We start from the raw sequence: 22575 nt of genomic DNA on the forward strand, positions 1-22575 counted from the left end.
TTAGGAATACGTCGAATCGAAAGAGCGAGGAGGCACGACGAGACACGCGTCTTGACGCAGCGTGTACAAAAAGACAGTACCGATCGATCGAACGTAAGGAATTACGATTAATAAAATTACGAATGGCTTTTGTACAAACGATCGCACAAGGTAATCCTTATCGTTTACACAATTCTATTTCGTCGACGTTCACGCACATTTAAATTCGACGATTACACGCTTCGTAAACTCTAAAGGAAAGAAAAAAAAAATAGTAGTAGTAGTAATAGAAGAGGAAAAGCGAAAATCGTAAAAAGCGATTGGAAAATAATAGACACGATAATATATATGTATATATATCTCCTTTCTCGGCAATCCGAAAATCACAGACAATATATGTTTAACCTCGCGAGAAACGATCCTACTATATCTTTCTCCCTCTCTTTTTTCCCCTCAATCTTTCTGTCTTCGGGTACACACGTGTTCATCTGTCACGCACGTAGCCTACACAGATCTGGCACAGCACTTTGACATCTAACGTACTTACATAAAAAAGCTCCCGCGCATCCGTGTAAAATTGGTTTTCCTCATTTTTTTTTCTTTTCGTTGTGATGAAAGTTCGAAAGTGTCGGCGGGCACACGTTTAAATCGAAAATCGAGCGGAAGTAGTTAGTTAATAATTGAAGTGTGTCGATACGAGCCCTTTTATTTTTTCTTCTTTTTCTTTTTCGTCGAAGTCGTTCAACTGTTCGATATAGACGCCGCTACATACACACTTTTAATTATTATTTATAAATCGCTACAAAAACCGTCACGTAAAAGCATCCTGAAAGGCTCGTTCGTATCTTGCGTCTAATTATATACTCTAGTATCACTGACAAATATCTCGTGCTTCCGTTAAGTGACATTTACGACGTAAACAGTGCCCGCGCATTTACAAAAAACGGAGGTCTTGGAAAATATCCACAAAAAATATCGAAGAAGTCAGAAGTACAGCGGTCTACAAAAAGAGTGTTCTGTTTGTTTTATCCGTTTCAACCCCCTACTTGGAAAGAAACGGATGCGTCCATCGTTCTTATTAGTCGTTAGATTAGTATACATGAAATTTGTCCTCGAAAATGCAACTACCCTGATTACCAATCGAAATTGCGAGTAGTTTGAGCGTAGTCAGACTTATGTTTCGTTCTGCAGTATCGTGTGTGTGTGTGTTCCGTTTCGTCCGTCAAATTGCCTGTAAGACTAGATATATGCCTCTGTTATTCTGACGTATTCGATCGAATAAGTGTACCAACACCCAAACGATTCTTTCTCCCTTTCTCCATCTTTCTCGAAGAACAAACTGACAGCAGAAAAACCATTTCCGACGTTTTATCATGGTCTCGCGCACGTGCCAAAGTTAATTTTCGAGATGATCGTCGACAAGACCTGTCAAGAAGGTCTAAAGACCCTGAGACACTAATTGTAAAACCTACGCAGTGTGTATATCTAAATGTATGTGTGTCTATGTGTCTATGTGTCTGTGTGTCAATGGTCCTGTCGACCGAAGCAATTGTTTTAACTGCGCCACGGTAACATACGTACATTAATTACCTTATAAACTATAGCTTCTGAGGATTACTACCGCTACCACTACCAACGTTTCTTCTCCGTTTTATCTCCACTGTACTTCGTTTAAAAGGAAGCGTTTAACCGCTTCCCTCCTATAAAAATGGAACGATCAATTTGTCGCGCGTTAGTTTCTTTCAAGAACATACCACCGTACCGACATTAAAACGAATAGGAATACCGCGAAACTCGCAGTTATTGGTTTTCTTTTTCTATTGCTAAATCATACCTCGGTGGTAACCAAGAAAACTTGCGTGCACACAACATGCACCCTAATATCATTTTGTGAAGTCCGACGACAATCGGTAATCAATACACGCGAGCATGTTACTTGTGCGGCATGAAATGTTGATTCTCGAGCGGACGTGTTAGCTGTAGCTGGTTCTGCGTGTGCATCTGCATCTGCAACTGCATCTGTTGAGCCTGTAACTGTGCCAGCGTTGCGAGCGAGGCAAAAGCCGGATAAGCTAGAGTCGTGTTTAGACTCTCGTTGTGTTCTTCTAGAGAATTCTGAGCGTAATGTAGCACCAAGTGTTTTAAACTTTTGTGGATGTTGTACGGTTCAGCGAATCCAAAACCCCGCTCGGTACCGTATATTATGCAATGATTCACCGTACCGTTACACCTGTAACAGATCAACGAATAAATTGCAATTTATTTTCTGCGTGGATACTTGTGAAAGAGAAACTGTAGGAGACTACGACGAATCTACACGTACATGATGGAAAGCGCATACTGTCCAGTTCTCGACGTTCGAACAAGGAAAGTACCGTCTGGCCTATCGGCAAGAGTTCGATCGGCTTCGGAACGAGAACATTCGAGACATAGCCACGTCTTCTCGTCGGAATGAACTTCTAGGTCTACCTCTTGAAGATCTCCATACGCCAGGTCACCCAGTACAGGATTCGACAGCGAATGATTCAATACGAGCTGGTTTATCTTGTTTTGTTTGCCGTTCTTTTTTAACCACCTGTAACGTAGAACGTAGAATACGTAGAAACGTAATTCCAAGTAAACGTATATCATTGAGAAAAGACAGAATGGTATACGCACATCAAATGTTTGTCCCTTTGACGTACGAGCTGCAACAGTTCTGGTTTCAATTTGTGCATTTCTCTCTCGAGAGTTCTATGATAGGCGATCTGTTCCTTCAAGCTACGATCTAACTGTTCCCTGCTATCTTCTAACGATTTCAATCTTCGCTTCAACAACTCGGCATTATCAGTTAATCTGTAAACGGTACAATGAAAGTTGTACGTCCGACGCAAATTAGATAAATCAGAAGCTGTTCAAAGAATATTACGTTGATATTTCATGCGGTTGAGCTTCTTTCTGGAACTTGTCTTGCAATTTCATCTGATCCTCGAACATTTTAATGGCCTCCGTGAAAGCTTCTAGCGCCTGTCGTTTCAATTGCACCTCGAAAACCGTTCTATTGTACATTTCTGAAAAATCTTTATACTCTTTCAGCGCGTCCGTTATCTCTTTGTCCAGTTCGACATATTTCTGGGCAACGTTCACCATATCTGTTGTACTAGCAATTTCGTCGTCCTGGTTCACACGGAAGAATCAAGTTAACCAAAACCATAAAGCAACATTCGTACCAAACTTTATTACCATCGAAAGCGTGCAAATGTTCACATAAATATCACCTGCTGAAACCGAGATACAGGATACAACAATTTAATATCCAACGTGGAATTATACTGCGCCAGGGAACAGTTCCTGTAGTGATCCACCAGCTCGATAACCGAATGAAAGTTATACGGCTCCGAGAAACCGTATTTTCCGTTCCGTTGACAAATCTTGATAAGCTTGTTGGTCCCACCTTTACGCAATGTTAACGTGTACTCCCCACCTTTCGAGGATGCCTCTCGTACCAAAAATGTACCATCTGGCGAATCGATCATTTTCTCGTTCACTTCGTCCCTCGTGATGTCTCCCCAATACCATTCTGCCTCTTGTAGCGTTCGTGGCCTGTGTTCGACAACGATACACAGTTAGCATAACTCGTCAACAATACACCAATTTAACGGAACAAGTGTCAAGAAACGATCGTTCACCTATGAGGTTGTTGTGGCTCCTTGGTTTCGGAAACAGACGTCGATCGTTCCATGGAGGTGTCTTCCTCGAGGACGGGGAATGGATCTAAAACAGGAAACTGCGGCCTCGAAACTTTCCGCGGAGGTAATTGCGGTTTACTCGCGAACTGTGGCAGTCTCTCGTTCCAATCGCCGTGTAACAGTAAGATTTCTATTATGCGTATATGAGCCTCGATGTTGTGAACGATCTGCCTGTAAATCGACGATTGTGAAAATACAACAAAACAACATCGGAATAACTACGATCTGTACGACGATCCTTACAAGATCCTCTCCCAAGGAGGCCTGACGAAAATATGACACAGCACTTGTATGAGAATTGTAGGAGGTTCCGTGTACCCTCTGCCGTGTTGTAACTGACAAATTCGACAGAAATGTGCCATCAAATGGAACAAAGTACTACGGTGATGTTCCGGAAGGTCCGCGATGAGCTGTCCAAGCCTTGCTGCACACTGTTCGTCATTCTTCGTGTCTGGATATCGTAAAAGAAGGAAAATCCTTGTAAATTATGCAACGAAAGAATATAGATACATAATACAAATACTACACTACTACTTACGGGAAGCTTCTATAAATCTGTCGTAAAATAAGACAGGAATCACAGGATCCGGCAGCTCTCTGAGAAACTTCTTCAACACGCTGGCTATACACTGAGGACTATACGTATTCAAATCAGGTGTACACACGTCTGAAAGAGAAGAGAGAGAGAGAGAGAAACGAATGTAAATACCGAAGCAAACCATCCTCGTTAACACACGTAACAATTTGATCGTTCCTTACAGATAGCATATAGATAGGTTTACCTTCGTTCAACTTCTGCCGCAATTCCAACGTTTGCTCGTTAGGAGGACTACTGTGGTAGACTTTGTACAAATCCAGCGTGCTGTCCCCGTACGCCTTCTCCTCCAGAGCACGGGTACATCGTTCGACGAGGATCGGAGCGGCACGGGACGAGCTGTCGAATTGCGAGCACAGGCCAAGACCGAATACTGCAAACGAGAAATAGCAAAGCGTTGAGAGGAGAGGAAGAAGCGTGTTGTACGCGGATTGACGTCGCTTGCAATTAACGTCGAACAAAAGAGTGTTACTTTTTCACGAGCACCATGTACCGTCTCCTCTAACGAAGTATCGGGGCATAGCAACGGAGCGTTGGAGGAAAAAAATAATAATATTCCACCGAGCTGTTATCGGTGTGCTGAGACGTGTCACACGAAAATTCATACTTACAACACCACACACCGGCGAGCGTTGAAATGGAAAAAAGCGGAGAAAAAAAACGGCGGAGACGAGCGATAAGAAGGAGAAGAAAAGGAAAAAAAAGAAGAACCACGGAGCTCTCTACCTTTCACTGTTCTATTTATCGCCACGACCTCTAAGCCTTAAGGACTTGGTCGGTTCTTTCTTTCGTTACCGGCGCGATGAGCGCTCGGCGTGAGAGAATTGTTCAAACGAGCGGCCGATAAATACAACTTTCATTTGTTCGGTACGCGGTCGGGGCGCGAGAACACAGCTGCGGAAACGGCGAGAGGAGGCGGCCGTTGTCAAAGGGAACGAGGAGACAGCCAGGAACGTGGAAGAAAAAGCGTGTGCACGCAAGCAAACAGGTGCAGGTAAAAAAAAAAAAGAAGAGGAGAGCATCGTCTGGAGTCGTTGACCCACGAGGCGAGAGAGACCAGGGAAATAATCGCGAGACGAAATTAATTGGCTGTGTAAATTAGCGTTCGCCTCCTCGCGCGGCGGAACAACCGGGGCGAGGGAGAGACGTGAGCGCGGGGGCGGATCTCCGCGAGAGATTCGTCGGTTTTTATGGCAATGCCGCGAGGAAAAAATTTCTGACATCTCGCAGACGCATTCCAGTCGCGTCGAGGAAGAATCAGAGAGAGAGAGAGAGAGAGAGAGAAGGGGGGACCATGGGAGTGTACGAGAGAAGATTCCTCCTTTCAGGCTGAATTCAGGAATTGTCAGGGAGAAGTGCAGTTTTCTGCAATTACGTAAGGATGTATTTAAAGAGGGATCTCGCTACGAAGCGAAGATCGACATCGAGAGTGTCTATGGACCTGTGGTAAGCAGGTTGTCGTAAGGTCGTTTCCACGAGTTTCGGTCTTCCGGATCTCCACCACGACGCATGGCCGTCGTACCGCACCTCGCGAAAAGAGGTGACGAAAAGTATTTTCGAGCGCGAAGCGAGTCGCGCCGTCAATACCGCATACGCCACTTGCACGACCAAAGGCGTGTACGCATGCATTATAAGAAGGAGACCGAGAAATAGAGAAAGAGAGAGAAGGTGAAGGAGGATGAGACGGAGAAGAAGACGAGAGACGAGCAGGAGGGGAAGGAGAAAGAAATTTATTTTTACGACCGCGACAGCGACGTCTTGTTTCTTCATGAGCATATCTTCTGCGGGTTCGAGGGACGGGAGAAGAGGAAGAAAATAATCGGAATTAAAAGGCGAAGCTCTCCTTCTAGCCTGGTGTGATACCGACGCGACGTACAGAGGCGAATTGAACATGGTCGTGGATGGAGGTCAGAGCCAGAAATTCGATATTCGTCACGGTTGTTGGGACAATCGGTTGGTTGGTCACCGGGTCTCTCCTCTCTCGGTTGAAAGCTGCAATATCGACGAGGCAAGCACCACCGCGGCAACGACGCCATAGAATTCGAAACGAGGACGTTCCGATTTTACGAGGAGTACGTGGAAATGCTTTTATTGTCGGAGAGGAGCACCTCTCCTCTGTTGCACTCTCAGCCACGGTAAAACGCCCAGGCCACTTTAACTCCTCCTCTTTGTATACACACACGTCCACGCTCTTTCTCTCCTCTCTTGGTAGCGCGAAACTTTCCAAAGCACGCCAACAGATTCGAACCGAAACGATCCTATTTTACGCGGGTGAATTTCATAAATAACGCCGCGACCCTGACCATTGGCGCCGTTTCGCGATTCCCCAGCTGCTTCTTCGTACGTGCCTGCGTGCGTGAGTAAGCGTATATGTACGTAGTGTCCCATCGCGTGGTGGAGGAGGAGGAACGCGACCGACAAGTTAATGAAACCGAGCGACACGCATGCACGAGAGAGTAAGAGAGAGATAGGCATTTATCCCGAAGAGGACGATAGAGGACGATAGAGTTCTCTCGTTCGGTTTTATCGATTATACAGTCGTCTGGTCGCGCGATGACAATTCCGAGAGTAGCCACGGAATTTCTCGGAAAACCGTCTACCTTCGTTCGAGGCAGGCACGCACACGTGCTGATAGGTTCACTCACATAATCTGTAGGTGTCCACCGTGCGTATACCACAGTATCGACACGATCCTCTCCTTCGCTACTCGCCGCGCCGCTCCAACTCGACCGCGACCAAAGACACAGAGGGACGAGGAAAGAGGAGAAGTGGTGAAATAACATTTTTTCCCTTCCCCCACACGAAGGCGGTCAGGCAGCGATTTACAATCGAAAGACGCATGAATATTTAGTTATTCAGATATTAGAACGACAAGTAATGCGCCACATCGTGTGTCCTTGCTGCAGCAAAACTTCATAATCGACTCCGGCGACTACACAGGCAGCGGCGGCGCGATTGCAAAGCAATTCACCGTTGGCGTGGCGCGCGGCGTTAGCGAACACGTTTCTGATGCAATCTAGGATAGTCAACTAAAGACATCTGAATTTTTAAATTGTTTCCGTGTTCCGTCCATTAACGTAACGAAGAAGTAATGGGCGTGTTACGAGCGGACCTGTATCAATGTCACATTACGAAACTGGACGCAGAGATACTGGTCGCTTGTGCCTTCTAGCGTACACACACCGCTTACTTACCTATACAGTGTTTGCCGCCCCGAGAGGCATTTGGATTTCCGCAGACTTCTGTCTTATACACCCGTTCAGCAAGTTCTATCTTACCCCCGGCTAGTCACCACCCCGAGACGGGCCCTTTCGTTACGTTGTCAGTCAAACCGAGCAAATACCCCGACGTCGACTGCCACCGCGTCCACGGGGAACCACGGGAAGGCGGACTCACACGCAAGTACTGCGCTCTGACCCTGTTGCAGGCGAATGGTTAGGATGGACGAAGAGTAGCCTGCACACCCTCACGATTGCGCTCACCGGGCTGCCTAAGCTCAGGGTGGTGGGGTCGCTAATCCCAGCGGGAAATGGCATCCGCCCCTTGCCATGCCGCGTACCAAGCAGTCCGGTACCCCGTTCCGCAAGAAGGCCTTACACCTTATTTTGGAACTTTGCCCAGGATTGGCCGCAGCGTAGTGCGTTCGAAGCTCAGGATACCGGAGGTTCGCTAGACCCCGGGTGTTCGAAAACACCCCCCTGCGGCCGAGCTTACTTACCTGGAGCAAATCTGCGGACACGATTTTCCGAGTCGACTGGCACGCAGTTGGAGGGTAAACCCGTCGCTGTACACGTCCTGTGAGCCACCAGACCGCAATCTGTCGCGGGAGAGAAACAACGGGATTAATATTAATCAAGCGTACCGAAATCTTAACCTCTTCCCTACTGAAGCTTTAGTAGTTGTGGCGACATAGGTCTTTAGGTGAAATAAATTTGCAAAAATTCTAAACTCTATATCTCGATAAGGAAAGGGTTAATTGAAGATTGGAGGCTTTCACGGCGCGGAGCATAATTGTTATCGAGGCTTTCGGGTGTAAGCAGACTGACACGGCTTATTACCGAAAGCCTCGATAATAAGAAGTACCAAGTTCCAAAGTACCGCCTCGAGAAATCTATCAGTTCGAACCTCGCGAATGATCAGCGTAAAAAGAAAAAGGAGCAAATTATTCCGCTGGTATTAATCGTCAAAATCCCGTATCACCGTTCCAAAATAAAGTAATTAAAAAAAAGAATCTTGATCGTCTTCCAAACGCCTCGAAAGAACAGCTATCTCGTTGATCTCCGCTGGTACACCGAGATGCGTCGACGTTGCACACCACGTACCTAGACAGAGAAAGCCTTGGTGCAGCAGGCCCCTGAGGTATTTATGGCACTTATCGCACTTCTCCAGCACGCTGAAGCTCTGCGGCATGAGGGTGTGCGGATTGCCGGAGGCCACGCCGCAGCTACCACCACCGGTGATCGTCTCGGTGGGTACCACGCCAGCGGAAGACGTGGTCGGCGTGGCTGGATCCGGCAAAGCAGTCGGCGTAGTTGGCGTGGCTATCTGTTGTTCCTGCAACGTGGCCGACGTCGCCGGTTTACAGAGCTCGTCGATACACGCGAGTATCGTTCTCTGGTGGAAGTCATCCTTGATGCCCATATTCTGCAAAGAAGAAAAACGAGCCATCGTACATACGGTGATCGTTCACCACTGACTGAAATGCTCCTTTATCCGTGGCGTTACCTTACGGGTGCAACACAACAAGCCACAGTGTTCACTTTCGCGTTACGTCGCGCCGTAAATACATCACCTACCGCTATCTCAAACTTTACGGGGGCCGTTGGCGCGTTCCCGCCACGCAAAAAAGAAGCTCGCTAACGACACGGTACAGTTATGAACTGGCGCGATCGTAACGCGAGAAATATGGCCGGCGTAAAAGTCGCTCCATCGCGCTGTAAGCCCAAGTCTGCACGAGGGGCTAAACGCCTTCCACCCTTTTCGACAGAGGTATAGTCGGTGGAAGAGACATATAGGGAGGTAGTAAAATTCAACGTTTACAACGAATCGACCGAAACAACGTGAGGAGGCAAGGAGCGAAATTGAGAATCGCGTCAACTATGACTTCATGCTTCGATTTGCCACGTCGCTATATTTATTACCTCGACTATACCTTCAATTTCTTGCGCGTTTACTTGTGCGAGCGTACGGATAAGAGAATCGACCCAAAAGTGCGAAGATAAGAACCGAAATTGAAGATCGCGTGAACTGTGCCTGAATGCTTTTACATTTCTTTCATCGACTATACCTTCTTACGCTTCTTAATAGTATGAAAGTAGAGAGGAATGGAATTTTGCAGAAGAGAAAGATCGGTGAATTTGTCTTCGATTCACCACCTCGCTATATTTCTTTCACCGACTATACCTTTTCGCGCTTATTAGTACCAATGTCTTAGGCATCAAAGTTTACGTTTGAGAGCGTATGGATAAGCGAATCGACCGAAAAGCGAGAAGATAAGGACCGAAATTAACGCCTCAACTTACCTCGCTATATTTCTTTCACCGTCTATACCTTCTCGCGCTTCTTATCGGTACCAAACTAGAGAGCACTCGAATTCCGTCGAAGAGAAAGATCGGCGAATTCGCGTTCCGCGGCAAGGAGACCGTATCGTGTGTATGACGTAAGAGACAGAGGGACGATGTTACGCGACACGCGGCCTCGTAAAAGGGTGAACGCGTCGTGGTCTCCGAGTCGGGACGATCGTAATTTATACGTGTCGTAACGTCTCTCGCGACTGACATCTCGTTCTCCCCGTGCACAGTTGATTCCCGAGTCAACAGGTGTCAGGTACACACACGCGGTAAACACCTGTGTGCACAGCACCGGTGCACAATGCACAGCGTGGACAAACGCCGGATGGGACTCTCTTGGCTGGATAATCGCGAGTGATCTTTCATTCGGTACGATTCCGAGCTTTCAACTACCTACGTTTTCTCTAATTAAATTCGAAACTACGTCGTTTCATATTCCGCAGGTGTACGGAAACATTGTTGTCGCGTTCCTGGGTAATTATTTTTAGGCGAAATAAATAATCCTTGGGAATTCGAACCTCGAAATATTACGTAAAGAGGAACCGTAACTATAAATTGAACGAAGGAAGTAAGAGAAAAAAAGAAGGTTGGCTGCTCGTCTTGCCGCCACCCACTGGATCGAAGGATCTAACCGCTTCCGGCCAGGCTGTGTGACGCAGATTTTTTCCCGTATTATGGGTACTCGGGTGCACGCGGGCTATTTTAAAATGCGACTGCGAACAACGTGTTTCCCCGGCGCCACGGCGCGCACTAGGCCAAACGTGTTTTATTCTTAGCGCGGCAAAAGCGAAGAAGAATCGATGTACACGCGTATTGTAACATGTCCAGACGGGACCGCGCGCGACCGTCAAAATCTGACGCGTAATTATTTTATTTCGCGTCGTCCGAACAGCGAGCCAGCTTTTCTCAAAACGAGGAGAGACCAGACGGGGGAGAGAAGACTTGGCGGATCGGCGAGAAATAATTTGCCAGTTCCGTGGCCACGGCAAAAAAACGCTCGACGACGGGAGAGAGAGCGCAGGATTTTTGCTCGAATCAGCGAACGAGATAAGGGGCCACGGAGTAACGCGCAATTTATCAAGCTGACACCCGGCGTCGAGTGTTAATTATGCGCGACGCATCAATCCTGCGAGTTTTTTCGGCGCTGCCGCCGGAAGATACGCGACGCTAGGTGGTCGTTAAATTGTTACGCTCCGTCGTCCGGAAAGAAAGACGCGAAAGCGTCGTCGCCGTGACCAAGATTGCGCCGCGTTGATTTATTTTCAATCACCCACACGTAGAGAATGTGTCTCCGATTAGGCGGAACAGCGTTAATCCCTTAAAGCGCACTTTTTAAAGGAACAGCTTTGTTTGTGAATCATTGGGACGGAAAATAGAGTACTTTATTTCGGTAAAATGTAGGCACAATAGCTACGACAGTTCTAAATTTCAAAGCAAGGTGCAGTACGCAACTTTTCTTCTCCTTTTTCCACTACCGTCTCATTGTACGCGGTATCTTGTTGCAAAAGTGATTAAAATCCAGGTTAAATTATGCAAACGCTAAAATAGTAATTCTTCTTTCACATAATAACGAGATTATTTCATTGCGCAGAGGAGCGCGCACCCTCTGTCGTTGCCGTCCTTTCGAATTAATTCGAGCGCGATTGTCAGGGGGTTGAATTCGAAGGATTATAATTAGCAAAACGCAGGCTGCGCGAGTGTGGATATCTGAAAGTTTGCCTAAGGTATCGGAGAAGGATCGGTGGAGGTGCGTTTACCTTCGTTCGAGGCTTGAATATCCGGCGCGAAGGACGAAGCGAACGGGAATCGGACGATATCTTGCGCCGAAAGGACACTTCCAGACGATTTACGAGTCGATTAGCATGGTAATACGCGATTTACGCCCGGAGAAGCCTTGGCCAGACGGGTATTTTTATTCTTCTCCGATGGAACACGACCGTTCGAGAGAGAGAGAGAGAGAGAGAGAGAGAGCCGCGTCGTGACTAAATTTGCGAAAGATCCTTCGCCAGGACTTGGAGGAGGGACTCGTCGTCCTAATAGGATGGGCTCTCCTCTCGCGATCGAGGAACAGGTTGCCACAATTTAAACCACCAAACCAGAACTAAAAATACTCGAAATAGTCCAGGCTCTTTTCACTCGATCCTCACGCTCTCTATCCTCTTCGAGAAACTCCAGAAATATTGTTCTCGGCAAAGTGGCAGATGTTCGAGATAAAACTGAAGTGGCCTACGATACTTCATCCACCTCACGAAGTCGTGTTCCGAGATAACGAGAGTGTATCCGTGATAATTAATGAAAAATTAAAAAAAAAGAACAGAAGGCAAAGGAGGAGGGGAAAGGAAATGTACAAGGAGAGGGAGGACACGATAAAGAGAGTCTCGAGTGTGGTTGTACAACAGACGGTACAGGGCAATTACAGGGTCAACGGGCCAAGGAAAACGTCGTCCAGATACTCTTGAATCGAGGTCATCGCCTTTGAGTACTAGCCAAAGAATTTTCGATCTCCCACCGTTGCGACACGTTCCCCTCGCCCGAAACGAGAAAAACCACGCAAAAATTCGCGGTCGACTACTCCCTTTCCTCCCGCCATCCGACACTTTATCGACTTTTAACGTTTCGCGATATTTCCCGGCTACGAGAGAGTCTACCTACCGATAAACAAGCGAATTCCACCAAAAAAGGAAAAGACGACAGGCTCGAAGAAGAAAAAAAATCCACTTACCATCAGCTTATCCCGGTCCAAATAGGGAAGATCGCTCCCCTTCACGTCCTTCGACTTGAAGACATCCGCATAGCGGTAGAGATTAAGGGCAGCCATCCATTCGACGACGTTTAGGGACGACCACTCGTCCACGGGCTAAACATACACACAGAGCACAGATCAAACGATCACTTCCTTTCTAAAACAAAATTCCAGACGGCGATCAAGAATGTGCGCTACTGCTAGCAGACACGGGACGGACGATATTCTCTTCGCGGTCCACGGCTGCACTCTCGACCGGGTTTTGTATTCGCGGATATCATTTCTCTTCTTCTGCACGATTGAAATTACGTAATAATCGTCGGTCGCGAATTCCACACGCCGATAAATCCCCCCGGCGATGACGCGTTTGCCATTTAACGAAAGAAAAAAGAAAAGAATTCGCTCGACGAAGAAGAACGCTTGTGCAAACAGAAGGAACAATTTGCGGCAGTGGCGTGATCGAATTCTTCGAAAAGAATTCCATTGACGTTCTTGGTAATTTCCCGAAATAACGTTTTAAACACGTGAACGAAAATTCCAGCGTGCGTCTCGTTAACCTTAATACGATTATCCCCGTTCTCCAAAGCGGCGATGCGCGATACCCAGGCGCAAGTAGATTTATCCGTGCCGTGGTCAGACGTGACGTTACGCTCTTTCTTCGTCCTCCTCCAATGAGAACCGCCACTCGTCGAGAGACTTTTAAGTTCGACCTCGCGGAAGCTCGAGTTTGAATGTCAACGAAGGACACTGCGAAGAAAACCTGTTCGCAGGTGAGGAACGAGGATGCTGTCGGCGAATTTGTCGAACGTCCATCAGAAATCTCTCCCGATTAGATATCTCGCTCGGAGGCGATGGAAAACGAGGAGGAAGATTTAGTACGTACGCGAGCATAATATTGAAAGTAGCTCTCGATAAAGCGAAAGCGTAAAAACGAAGAGGAAAAGAAAACGTAATCTTCTCGCGTAACCTTAAGTCTACGATCGTGACGACACGAGGCGAAGATAAGGCCTCCTCGTATCGCCCACTCGAGAGACGAAAGAGAGAGCGAGACTCGAGTTTGATCTCCTGCGAATATTCACGCAGCAGACGGTCGCCGAGTCGTTTCGACACCGCCACGCTTGCTTCTTCTCGCTCCACACGATTTTCTTCTCCGATTCTTCTCCCAACCTACGAGATAACGATAATCCCCCTTTAACGCTATACATGTATCTCTCTCTTTCTTATTCTCTCCTCGCTGGCCTCGCGTATTCGTCGCCAAAGTGTGTCTCTGCGTTAAAGAGACGTACGTCGATCATCGATCACGTTGGAAAAAAGGCGAAAAAAAGTTTGAACCGTGCGTTACGTAAATCTGAAAGTGTGATAAGAGAGTCGAACGAGAGGGGGGAAAATCGTCCGGCTAGAACGGTAAAATTCTACGGTGCTCGATAGAGACGTTAAGCCGGTGGTGTGTACAAAATTCGAACACGTTCGCTTGAATTTAGTAAACACAGGCGAGACAACCGGAAAACGTTATATATTCTATAATTAACTCTACGCGAGACGATTAGATCGCGTCGCCATCTAGAACCTTCAACGTGGAAAGTCGAGAGATAAAATAGTCCCTGCGACGACTAGCGGACACACGGAAAAGAAGTGCAGATGATCGATAAGAAGTCGGGAGTTGGTAATCAACGCGTGAGGTCCCCGGTGTACTAAACACGCTCTTCTTTTCTTTCCTTCCCGAAATTCGTACTTACGCATAGTTATACACCGATGGTGTGTTACTACGGTTCGACTCGTTACGCCATCGAATCTCGAGCAGCAGGTTTCGCTCTGATAACGAAACCCGGCTAGTGTTTGTGTACAAAGTCATGTTCTGAATAGACGAACGAGTTAGGAGAGGGCAAAAGAGGGAGGGAAACTCGAAGGCAGGCAGACTTGGAATACCAGGGGAACGCCGCGTCGCGCGAGCACATGTCCGCGATTTATGCAAATCGGAGAAACAGAGAGAGAGAGAGATTCAGACGTCGAACCAGTCGGTTCACCTGGACGAGAGTGTAACAGTAGCTCAGCAGGAGCAATTTTCAGTGTTAAACAGTCGGCGTCGCATTCCCTCTTCTCCTCCTCGCCTTTTCTGCGTACGAAATTAACTTGAACGCGATCGTTGGTTTGATTTACACCTCGTAACGATCGAGTCGCGACCTTACTTCGCGTCCCCCCCGCGATAATAAACCTGAACTTTGATTGTAAACAGGATCGGCGTTTGATGGAGAGAAAGAAGAATATGTACAAACAGCAGAGTTTGTTTGGAAACAGTTTTTAAATTGAAACTCGCCAACGAACGTGCCACCACTCCGATATACACACGTTAATCGGAATTCTCGCGAAAAGCTACGTTGAAAAAAATGATCCTACAAAATATTTAATATCGTGTTTGATAAGAAGTAACGTTGCTTCAATGTCAAATTTATCGACGATGAAAAGGGAAACAGATCGATAAAGAAATTAACCCTTTGGAATGAAGCGTTTCATCTGTTCCGAGGAATTTCGCGAGAGACGAGTAGTTGCGCCGACCTTCGTCTTCTCCGTGGCACGAAAGTAACGTTACTCCTGTGTGTTCATTGATCAACGACAAGGAACCAGACACACGCGCATCGTTGGAAAAAAAAAAAGAAAGGAAGAAGAAGAAGAAGAAGAAGAAATGGAAGGAATGAGTGATTGTACTGACCTTGTCCTTGTCGAGAACCATGCCCGGTAGCGCGGAACCCTTGCTACTCCATTGGCAGATGTGCTGCCCGCTGTACTCCGAGCAGACCACGTGGAAGCACGCATGGCACTCTGCGGGGCATAGAGAACCGCACATACAGCAGCACAGATTACTCCTAACCGGCTCGAGGCCGGTTTCCCCGCGCCTCAGAAGGGCGTATTCGTGACCGATTGAATCCGTCTCGACGCCACCTCCGCCCTCTGCCACTCTACTAAAACCACTACTACTCGTCGAAGGTTCACGTGAATCGCACGAACAAATCTGCCGGTGAAACGACACAATCCTGGCGCAAGGATACAACCCGTACGGCCATAAAAGCGCGAATTCCTCCGAACTAATCCACGAACTTTGCACGAGCGACGTGTCCTCGTCCTTCTGTAACGTCACGCTCGATCTGAACGAGGGAAATCTGAAGAACGGCGGCTGCAAACAGTTTCTCGGCCTCGGTAACAAGCTGCCGTCCAACAAATTCGTGAAAACACCGCGAGTAGGTGTGAACGGTTGCGTTTGGTTAACCGCAGCGCTAACTTGCTGCTGATTGTAGGAGTATCGTTTAGGTACGGGTAACGCGAGCAGTCGGACCGACTCGTGGGGTTGCTCGGTGGTGTAGACGGTAGAAGAAGAAGACGTCGTACACGTGTGACCGGTCGTCGAAGCAGTGATCGTAGAAACGGTATTTTGAAAATCGCTGAACGTCCCGTTGCTGGTGACGACCGGTGAAAGATTCGCGTGAAAGTTACAAGACGGTTGCGGTATCTGCCTGGGTGCATGGTCGCGGTGCAGTTGCAGATTCGCGTTCAGGGTGAGAGAGGTAGAGGCGATCGGTGGCATGATCGTCGGGGGCACGGTGGACGATGTAATTGTCGAGGTGGCGGTGGCGTTGGCGGTAGCAGTTGCGACGGCAACGTTCGACGAGTTGGCGCCCTTCCGTAGCATATAATTGTCCGAGTCGACGGCTAACAGGCGAGCCATGGCCGTGGACTTAGCTTTCGTGTCATCGGTCAGGCTCCCCTTAGGCGACGTTACTTTAGTCGCTTCTGTCCTGGATTTCGTTTCGGAGAGCTTCTCGTATTCCTCCTTGTCCGCACAGCCCGCCGCCGTTATCGGGCTAAAGGGATCGTGTATCCTGCCGTGTAAGCTGACCGCAGGCTGCACCTGCGAGGCAGCGGTCGCAGCTGCGGCGGATGCACTCGACGCCCGCTTCATCGCTGTGGCCGGTCACGATCATGAAAAAAGCTCCAACAAACCCACGACTAGGTTTTCTTCCACGCTTCCACGGAGGCTCTGATTCTGTTGCTGCTAGTTTCAGGTGAGTCCTGAGCCACCTTCGACCGACTCCAGTCGCCCCTCATCGTTCTCCCGAGACACTCGTGCGCCGAGATTCCCTCGGGTTCCGTTACCGGAACACACTCTTCTCTTCGCTTATAGCCGAGACTCGACAGACCGTTCTACCGATTCTACTTCTTCCACTTCCGCCGTTCGATCACTCTCGCGTAGTGAAAACGTCAATGAGCCTGGTTGCAAGGTCACTCGCATGTCGCCAACGTTCGGACTTTCTTTTTTTTTTTTTTTTACAGCTATTCCGATTGGAAAATCGTTCCAAGACGCTGTAGGGAGATAGAGAGGGAGAGAGTGTCGGTGTGTAGCTGATAGTTCGTTGATCCCCGATTACTTCTCGGATTCTCACGGCCAAACGACGACACGCGATCTTTGATTTTCTCCGTTGCTATTTCTTCTTTTTCTTCTCTTCTAGTCGTCGCTCGAATCCGGCGAGTCCAATCGCCTCCGCATCGTTAATTGCCAATCAGCCGCGGAGAAACGTGTCGTTTCATATTCGATAGTTAGCTTATCATCTGAACACGTCGATATCTTCGGGAAAGAAAAGATTCCACTTGGTATTAACACGTCAGGAGAAAGAGAGAGAGAGAAACTGAAAGAATGAGAGTATAAGAGAGAGGGTGGGAGGGAAGGAGAGAATGCCCGTCGAATTTGCAAAGGTAACCTCTTCTACGTTGGCGACGTGATCCAAAACGACGTGTGATTCGCTGCGTTCTCAGCTTCGTTCCTTATTATTAATATGCTCGAAGTGGAAATAGACGGACAGCGGCGCGGGGGACAGATAGAGGAGAAAAGAAAAAAGTTGGTGGAAGAAAGATGGAGCGAGCGAGAGAGAAAGAGTCGTTCCCGTGGGTGTGACCTCGTGTAAATTCGTTTTCCATAAATCTCTCTCCTACCACTCTCTCGTGCGCGCACACACGACCTTTGTATAAACGCCGAGATTCGCCGAGCCGAACGAAACCGGTTTCGTCAAGCAACGACACCGAACGATTTTCAACCGTAGTCCCGCGAGAACGTGTGTAGACGAGAAGAAAGAGAGAGAGAGAGATCCTCGTGGGTTATCGGGAGAGTAATTCCAGGTGACCTTAAAAGCGGTTCCCTTCGTCAATTAGATCAAATTATTTTACCAATGCGGTCGAACAAGGTTTTCTGCTTATGCGCATGCTCCAGATCGAATCGGTCGCGGATCGAGAGACATGCGCGCGCCTCCGATCTCCGATTACCAGTATGCCTATTCGAGCAAACGTGTCCGTTTAACGTTTATCCTCCTCTTTCCTTGCTTCTTTACTCTCCTCGCGTCGATTCTAACCTCTATTTGTCTCTTGTGTCTGTCTCGTATCTTTCAAAGACAACCTCGTGTATGTTGCAAGAGGGAGAGAGCGCGAAAAAAAAGCGTCGTCGTCGTTGTCGTCGTCGTCGTCGTCGTTGTCTACAGTGCTCCGGATCTTCGTAACCTTCACCGTCGTTAATTGCGGTAAAACAACCGGCTCCTGTCTGCCGTCTTGATAGCGTGCGTGTTAATTCGAGACCAGTTAGATATAGTTACAGAGTAAGTTCTCGTGTTGCGACGGCAGAGAGACAGAGAGCGATCGTTCGCGGTAAAAACGTGCTCGCCTAATCTCACGAGTTACACCGAGTCGCACACACACTGTATTATACTACTGTCGCGCGAGAATCGAGCGACTCGTTTCGTAAAAATTCCTCACTAGTCGATCGGACGATAAAAATCGTTTCAGGAACGTTCCCGTATCCTTCGTTCTCCACGTGAAATAAAAGTTCGATGTCAGTTCGAACGATCCGCGCACATATCGTCGATCACGAGACAGAACACCGCGCTCTCGCCCTTATCACGACCACCAGAAATCCCCGACTGATGCGTCTCCTCGATCCGCAACGCGTTCTTCCTCCTCGATAGATCACTCTACGGAGGCACTTTACCAACAGCGAGTCAACGTGTGGGTCGGTAAAGCAGGTCGGTACAGACAATTTTATTACCTCGTTCCTTTTCTTGCCACACACGTATATCCTTCTCCCTGGTAGACCGACGTTCTCCTATCGAAGAAAACCGCGATTCAATTCCTTTTTCCCACTTGATATTCAAACAAATTTTACGCTTTAGACTTTCCAGACATGCACTTTCGAGCTTTGACACCGCACCGGAAAGCTTCGATATACTTGAAACGAGCTTGTTCTTTCGTCAATCGAGTATCCGGCATAGGAAAAGCAATGGTACCAAACTCGTGTGGTGTCTTATTCGTTCTCCGATCAGTTCACACCGGAACACCGGCGTATACGTGCCTACTCGGCGAAGCAGCGCACGCACAGGATGGAAAAGTCCACTGGGCACTGCACTTTTTGCACCGGCAGCCTGCACCACGCGCACACCTGCACTCACGAGCACGACACACACGTCACTTTCTGCTCATATGTGCACGACACCTATCAATCTGTCTCTTTCCCCTTGCGATACTCCTCTCTTTCTCCACCGCTGTCGTTCCTTCGCTCTTCGCGTCGCGCTCTTTTTCTCTCTCTCTCTTTTCTTCCCTCGCCACTATTGTTTCTTTCTCTCACAGTTTCGTTCCCTCGCTCCTTCTGTCTCTCTCTCTTTTTCTCACTCTCCCACTTCTCTCTTTCACTCGTCTGCTGGTCGTGCACAGCCGGTCTACGTGCTGACTACTAACCGTGGTCCAAGTCTTCAACTTCTTTCCCTTTTTCTTTTCTCTCTATTCCGCCTTCGTCTACACTTTTCTCTTTCTCTACACTCTCTTCCTACTCCCTCGAACGAGTTTATCTGTTTATTCGCGGTACAATAGAGAGAACGTTCGCAAGTTTTTTCGGCTTTCACTCGTTCGGTGTCTTCGAATTCCCCCCCCGAGGAAGTACACATACACCGCGTAACAGCAGCACCACGAATTTCCCGTGCGATCACCGGTCACGTACGATACTTGGCACGGACTCCCTCTCTCTCCCCCTCTGGCTGTCCGATCTTCTTGTCTCCGGGTTTCTTCTGCCTTTCCACCTTCTGTCGACCGATCGTTGCCGAAGCGTACGACAATTTTTTCCCACCGACGCGCGACGCCCGGTTCCCGACACACGTTCTCCGCTGACTTTACCTCGCCGTTGCCACCGGCCGCGATCATGCATCTACGCGGACGATTTCCTGCCAGAGAAAATATCTCCGGCGGCTCGGCGCACAGCTGACCGGCCGGTCCGCCAAGTTCGGTCAATAGCCATAGCAGTCGCAGCCTGCCGAGGGTTGCTCGTGCTCGACCGTCGGCGTTACGCTTCGGCCCCTTCCGCCTTGTTTCGGCTCTCTCCGTGGCCTTTACGCGAGCCACCTCCGTGCACATCGTACGCCGGACCCCGGGCTTGCCGACGAACGATCGAAGCGGCTTCGTGGAAATTCTTCGGCCATTCTACTGCGCTCTCGGCTTACACGCTTCTCACGCTCGGAATACCCGTCTTATTTCACTTCACCGTCACATACAAGTATCCCTGTTCGTTAACGAGTACGAATATTTCTTTAACTTCTCCCGATTATCGGGGGCACGTAGATCGATACACGTCTTTACCAATCGAGAGACGCGAGGAGGCTTGCGATTATCGAAACTCTATTTATCGCCTAATTGGTGGCAGAGGTTGACGGTTTTTATCGAGTGAACGCGAGATTGTCGAAAATTTGCGTTTTAACATCGTCACAGATACCTCGTAATATCTTTCCATTTCTTTATTCCCTTTCTGTATACGTATATACATAAAATAAGTATCGATATATTCACCGGTGAGTAGAGTTAACGCGATTCTAGGTTAGGAACTATCGTAACGTGGATTAATTAAAAACGATCATCGAATCGCAATCGGTCTGTCAACTCTGGCTTATCCTTATCTGGGACCAGCTGCGATAAAGTCTACCAAACGAGCGCATCTGCAGTTTCTAAGTAACACGAGGACGGAATAAAGATCCGTGGTTAAACGAGCTGATGCAAAAGTCACGTTCACGACTGAATCGCGCTGGACCGAATTCCCTAGTACACGAGAAGAGAGCTACGTGTCCACATATGTAGGAGAAACGATTTCGATCCGTTCGCGTCGAACGTAGATCTCCTCCGTGTTCTACGAGTCAAAAAGATCCGGAATAGATAAAAGTTCCATCGGGTCGAAAGCGTAAAAATAAACCGGTAATAAAGACGGAATCGCGGTGTGCCTCGAGAGAGTAAACCTCTTCGAAAAGTCCTCGAAAATTCAATGGACGATGCTTCTCTTCTCTGTTACGTTAGCGAAAGAGGAGAAGAACGAAACGAACGAACGAATCGCACCATCTCCCCCCACCCTTCACCTTCCTCGTTTTCTTTTCGTAGTGTCGTAAATGTCAATGCTGACGGTGCCAGAATCAGATTTCATTCTTTACGATCAGCCTTTAAACTCGCTCTTATCGCGAAAGCGTTGCGTGAGTGCGTGCGACACACCGTCGAGTGCGTACGCACGTGCTCTCGCGCGCACCGAGGGCCTCCGCTACTCGAGTCACATGAAAGGGCCGCGCGTGTACTTGAAAGGGAAGAAAGGGACGTGAAAGTGAAAAGCGACTTTCCAAGGCAAAACGGAGGGGAAGAGAGGTGGGTGTTGGTGACGGGAAGGGAGGGCGGTAGGGTAGGAGGAGGAGTGGGGAGAGAGGAAGGGCCACGACACAAGGATCCCCGGACGTAGGATGATCGAATCCGGCCGCGCAGGCGTCCTCCGTTCGAGTGTCCTGTTCAAGGTCACAGTACCAACCACGTACCAACCCTTCGGGCTGCGTGCAAACACGAATGGGTGGACCGATCGATTTCGCAATTGATAGACCCTTTCCCAGCGTGCAACCCCCTCGACGTTAGAATTTTGCCCACGGATTAAATTTCCAGGGACCAGTCCCTTGTACGTAGTTATACACACTTCGACGCTTTCTTGGTATTCTCCTTAACTCTTTCGATATTACATCATTTCTTGTTTTTCTAATTATCAACCGTTGTGTTTTATAAATGAACTTGCAAAAACTGTTCAGCTGTATTCTCGTTTGTATACAAATTACGTATTTATCTATCCAGCTATAGTTACCAACGTTGCACGCAGTATCTCGCGTGTTTGACTGCATAATAAAGACATTAGGGTAATAACAAGAATAACAGTGGGAATTACTAGTGGGATAGAGCGGACGTTTTAGCTTCCAAGATGTTCAGCACTGGAAGGGTTAACGGTTCCGTGAACGGTCTCGTATAAAGCCCTAAAGCGCCTTCCTTTCGTCAAGGTCTTTTTAAAGAGATAAGGATACCGCTCGACTCCTCCGTATACTACTACGCGAGCTCCAAGTAGAATGATGACGTTAATGGACAGCCGGAACGGTGCGGAGGTATTCCCGGCTGAACGATTCGGTGGATTTTCCTGGTGTACTACTACTGGACCCTCTCTCTCTCTCTCTCTTTCTCTCTCGGAGAGTGAACCGCTTCGCCGTTCGGAGCATTCTGCGTTTAAGGTGTGCAGCATCGTGAGAGGGAAGAAATTCCTAGATATACATACGTGTACGTAGAGAGAGATATATCCGATGGTCGATGTTGCGGCAAGAATCGCGTTTCCTTTTCGCGTTGCTGCTCGCGGTGGTATGTTTCGAATCAGGTCGAAAGAGGCGCGGCGCGCTTTTCACGCGCGCTCCACGCGTCTTATTAAATATCTCTATTGCGCGAACCTCGGCTTGATAACTTTCAACTACGCGTAGCTGCCTCCGAGACTCGTGAACAGCCACCAACCAAGCCTGGTGAAATAAAAGTCTCTCTCTCGTAGCAGCAACGGCGGCAAAAACTCGCTTAGCCAGATGCTGGTAGCGGAGAAAACAGCGCGAGAACAGA

The 22575-nt window shown here is 48.2% G+C and overlaps 1 protein-coding gene across 5 annotated transcripts; it reads right to left on the reverse strand.

Moving 5' to 3' along the window:
- Window positions 1-330: 330 nt before the first annotated feature.
- On the reverse strand, window positions 331-22289 carry LOC108580171. Of its 5 annotated transcripts, none has more exons than XM_017943864.1 (14): window positions 22250-22289; window positions 15323-17230; window positions 12595-12729; window positions 8625-8946; window positions 8021-8119; window positions 4490-4675; window positions 4246-4374; window positions 3951-4158; window positions 3648-3878; window positions 3237-3561; window positions 2888-3135; window positions 2638-2814; window positions 2303-2554; window positions 331-2209 (listed from the first exon to the last, which is right to left on the reverse strand). In XM_017943864.1, exons 2-14 carry the CDS (start codon window positions 16565-16567, stop codon window positions 1912-1914), a joined length of 3855 nt encoding a protein of 1284 aa, XP_017799353.1. In that variant the 5' UTR covers window positions 16568-17230; window positions 22250-22289; the 3' UTR covers window positions 331-1911. The 5 variants fall into 5 exon arrangements, with proteins under 5 accessions (XP_017799353.1, XP_017799352.1, XP_017799351.1 ...); XM_017943863.1 differs by lacking the exon at window positions 22250-22289 and adding an exon at window positions 19381-19951; XM_017943862.1 differs by lacking the exon at window positions 22250-22289 and adding an exon at window positions 18695-19145.
- Window positions 22290-22575: the final 286 nt, after the last annotated feature.

This window comes from Habropoda laboriosa, unplaced genomic scaffold (genome assembly GCF_001263275.1).
Source record: "Habropoda laboriosa isolate 0110345459 unplaced genomic scaffold, ASM126327v1 scaffold2, whole genome shotgun sequence".
Classification (NCBI taxonomy): domain Eukaryota; kingdom Metazoa; phylum Arthropoda; class Insecta; order Hymenoptera; family Apidae; genus Habropoda; species Habropoda laboriosa.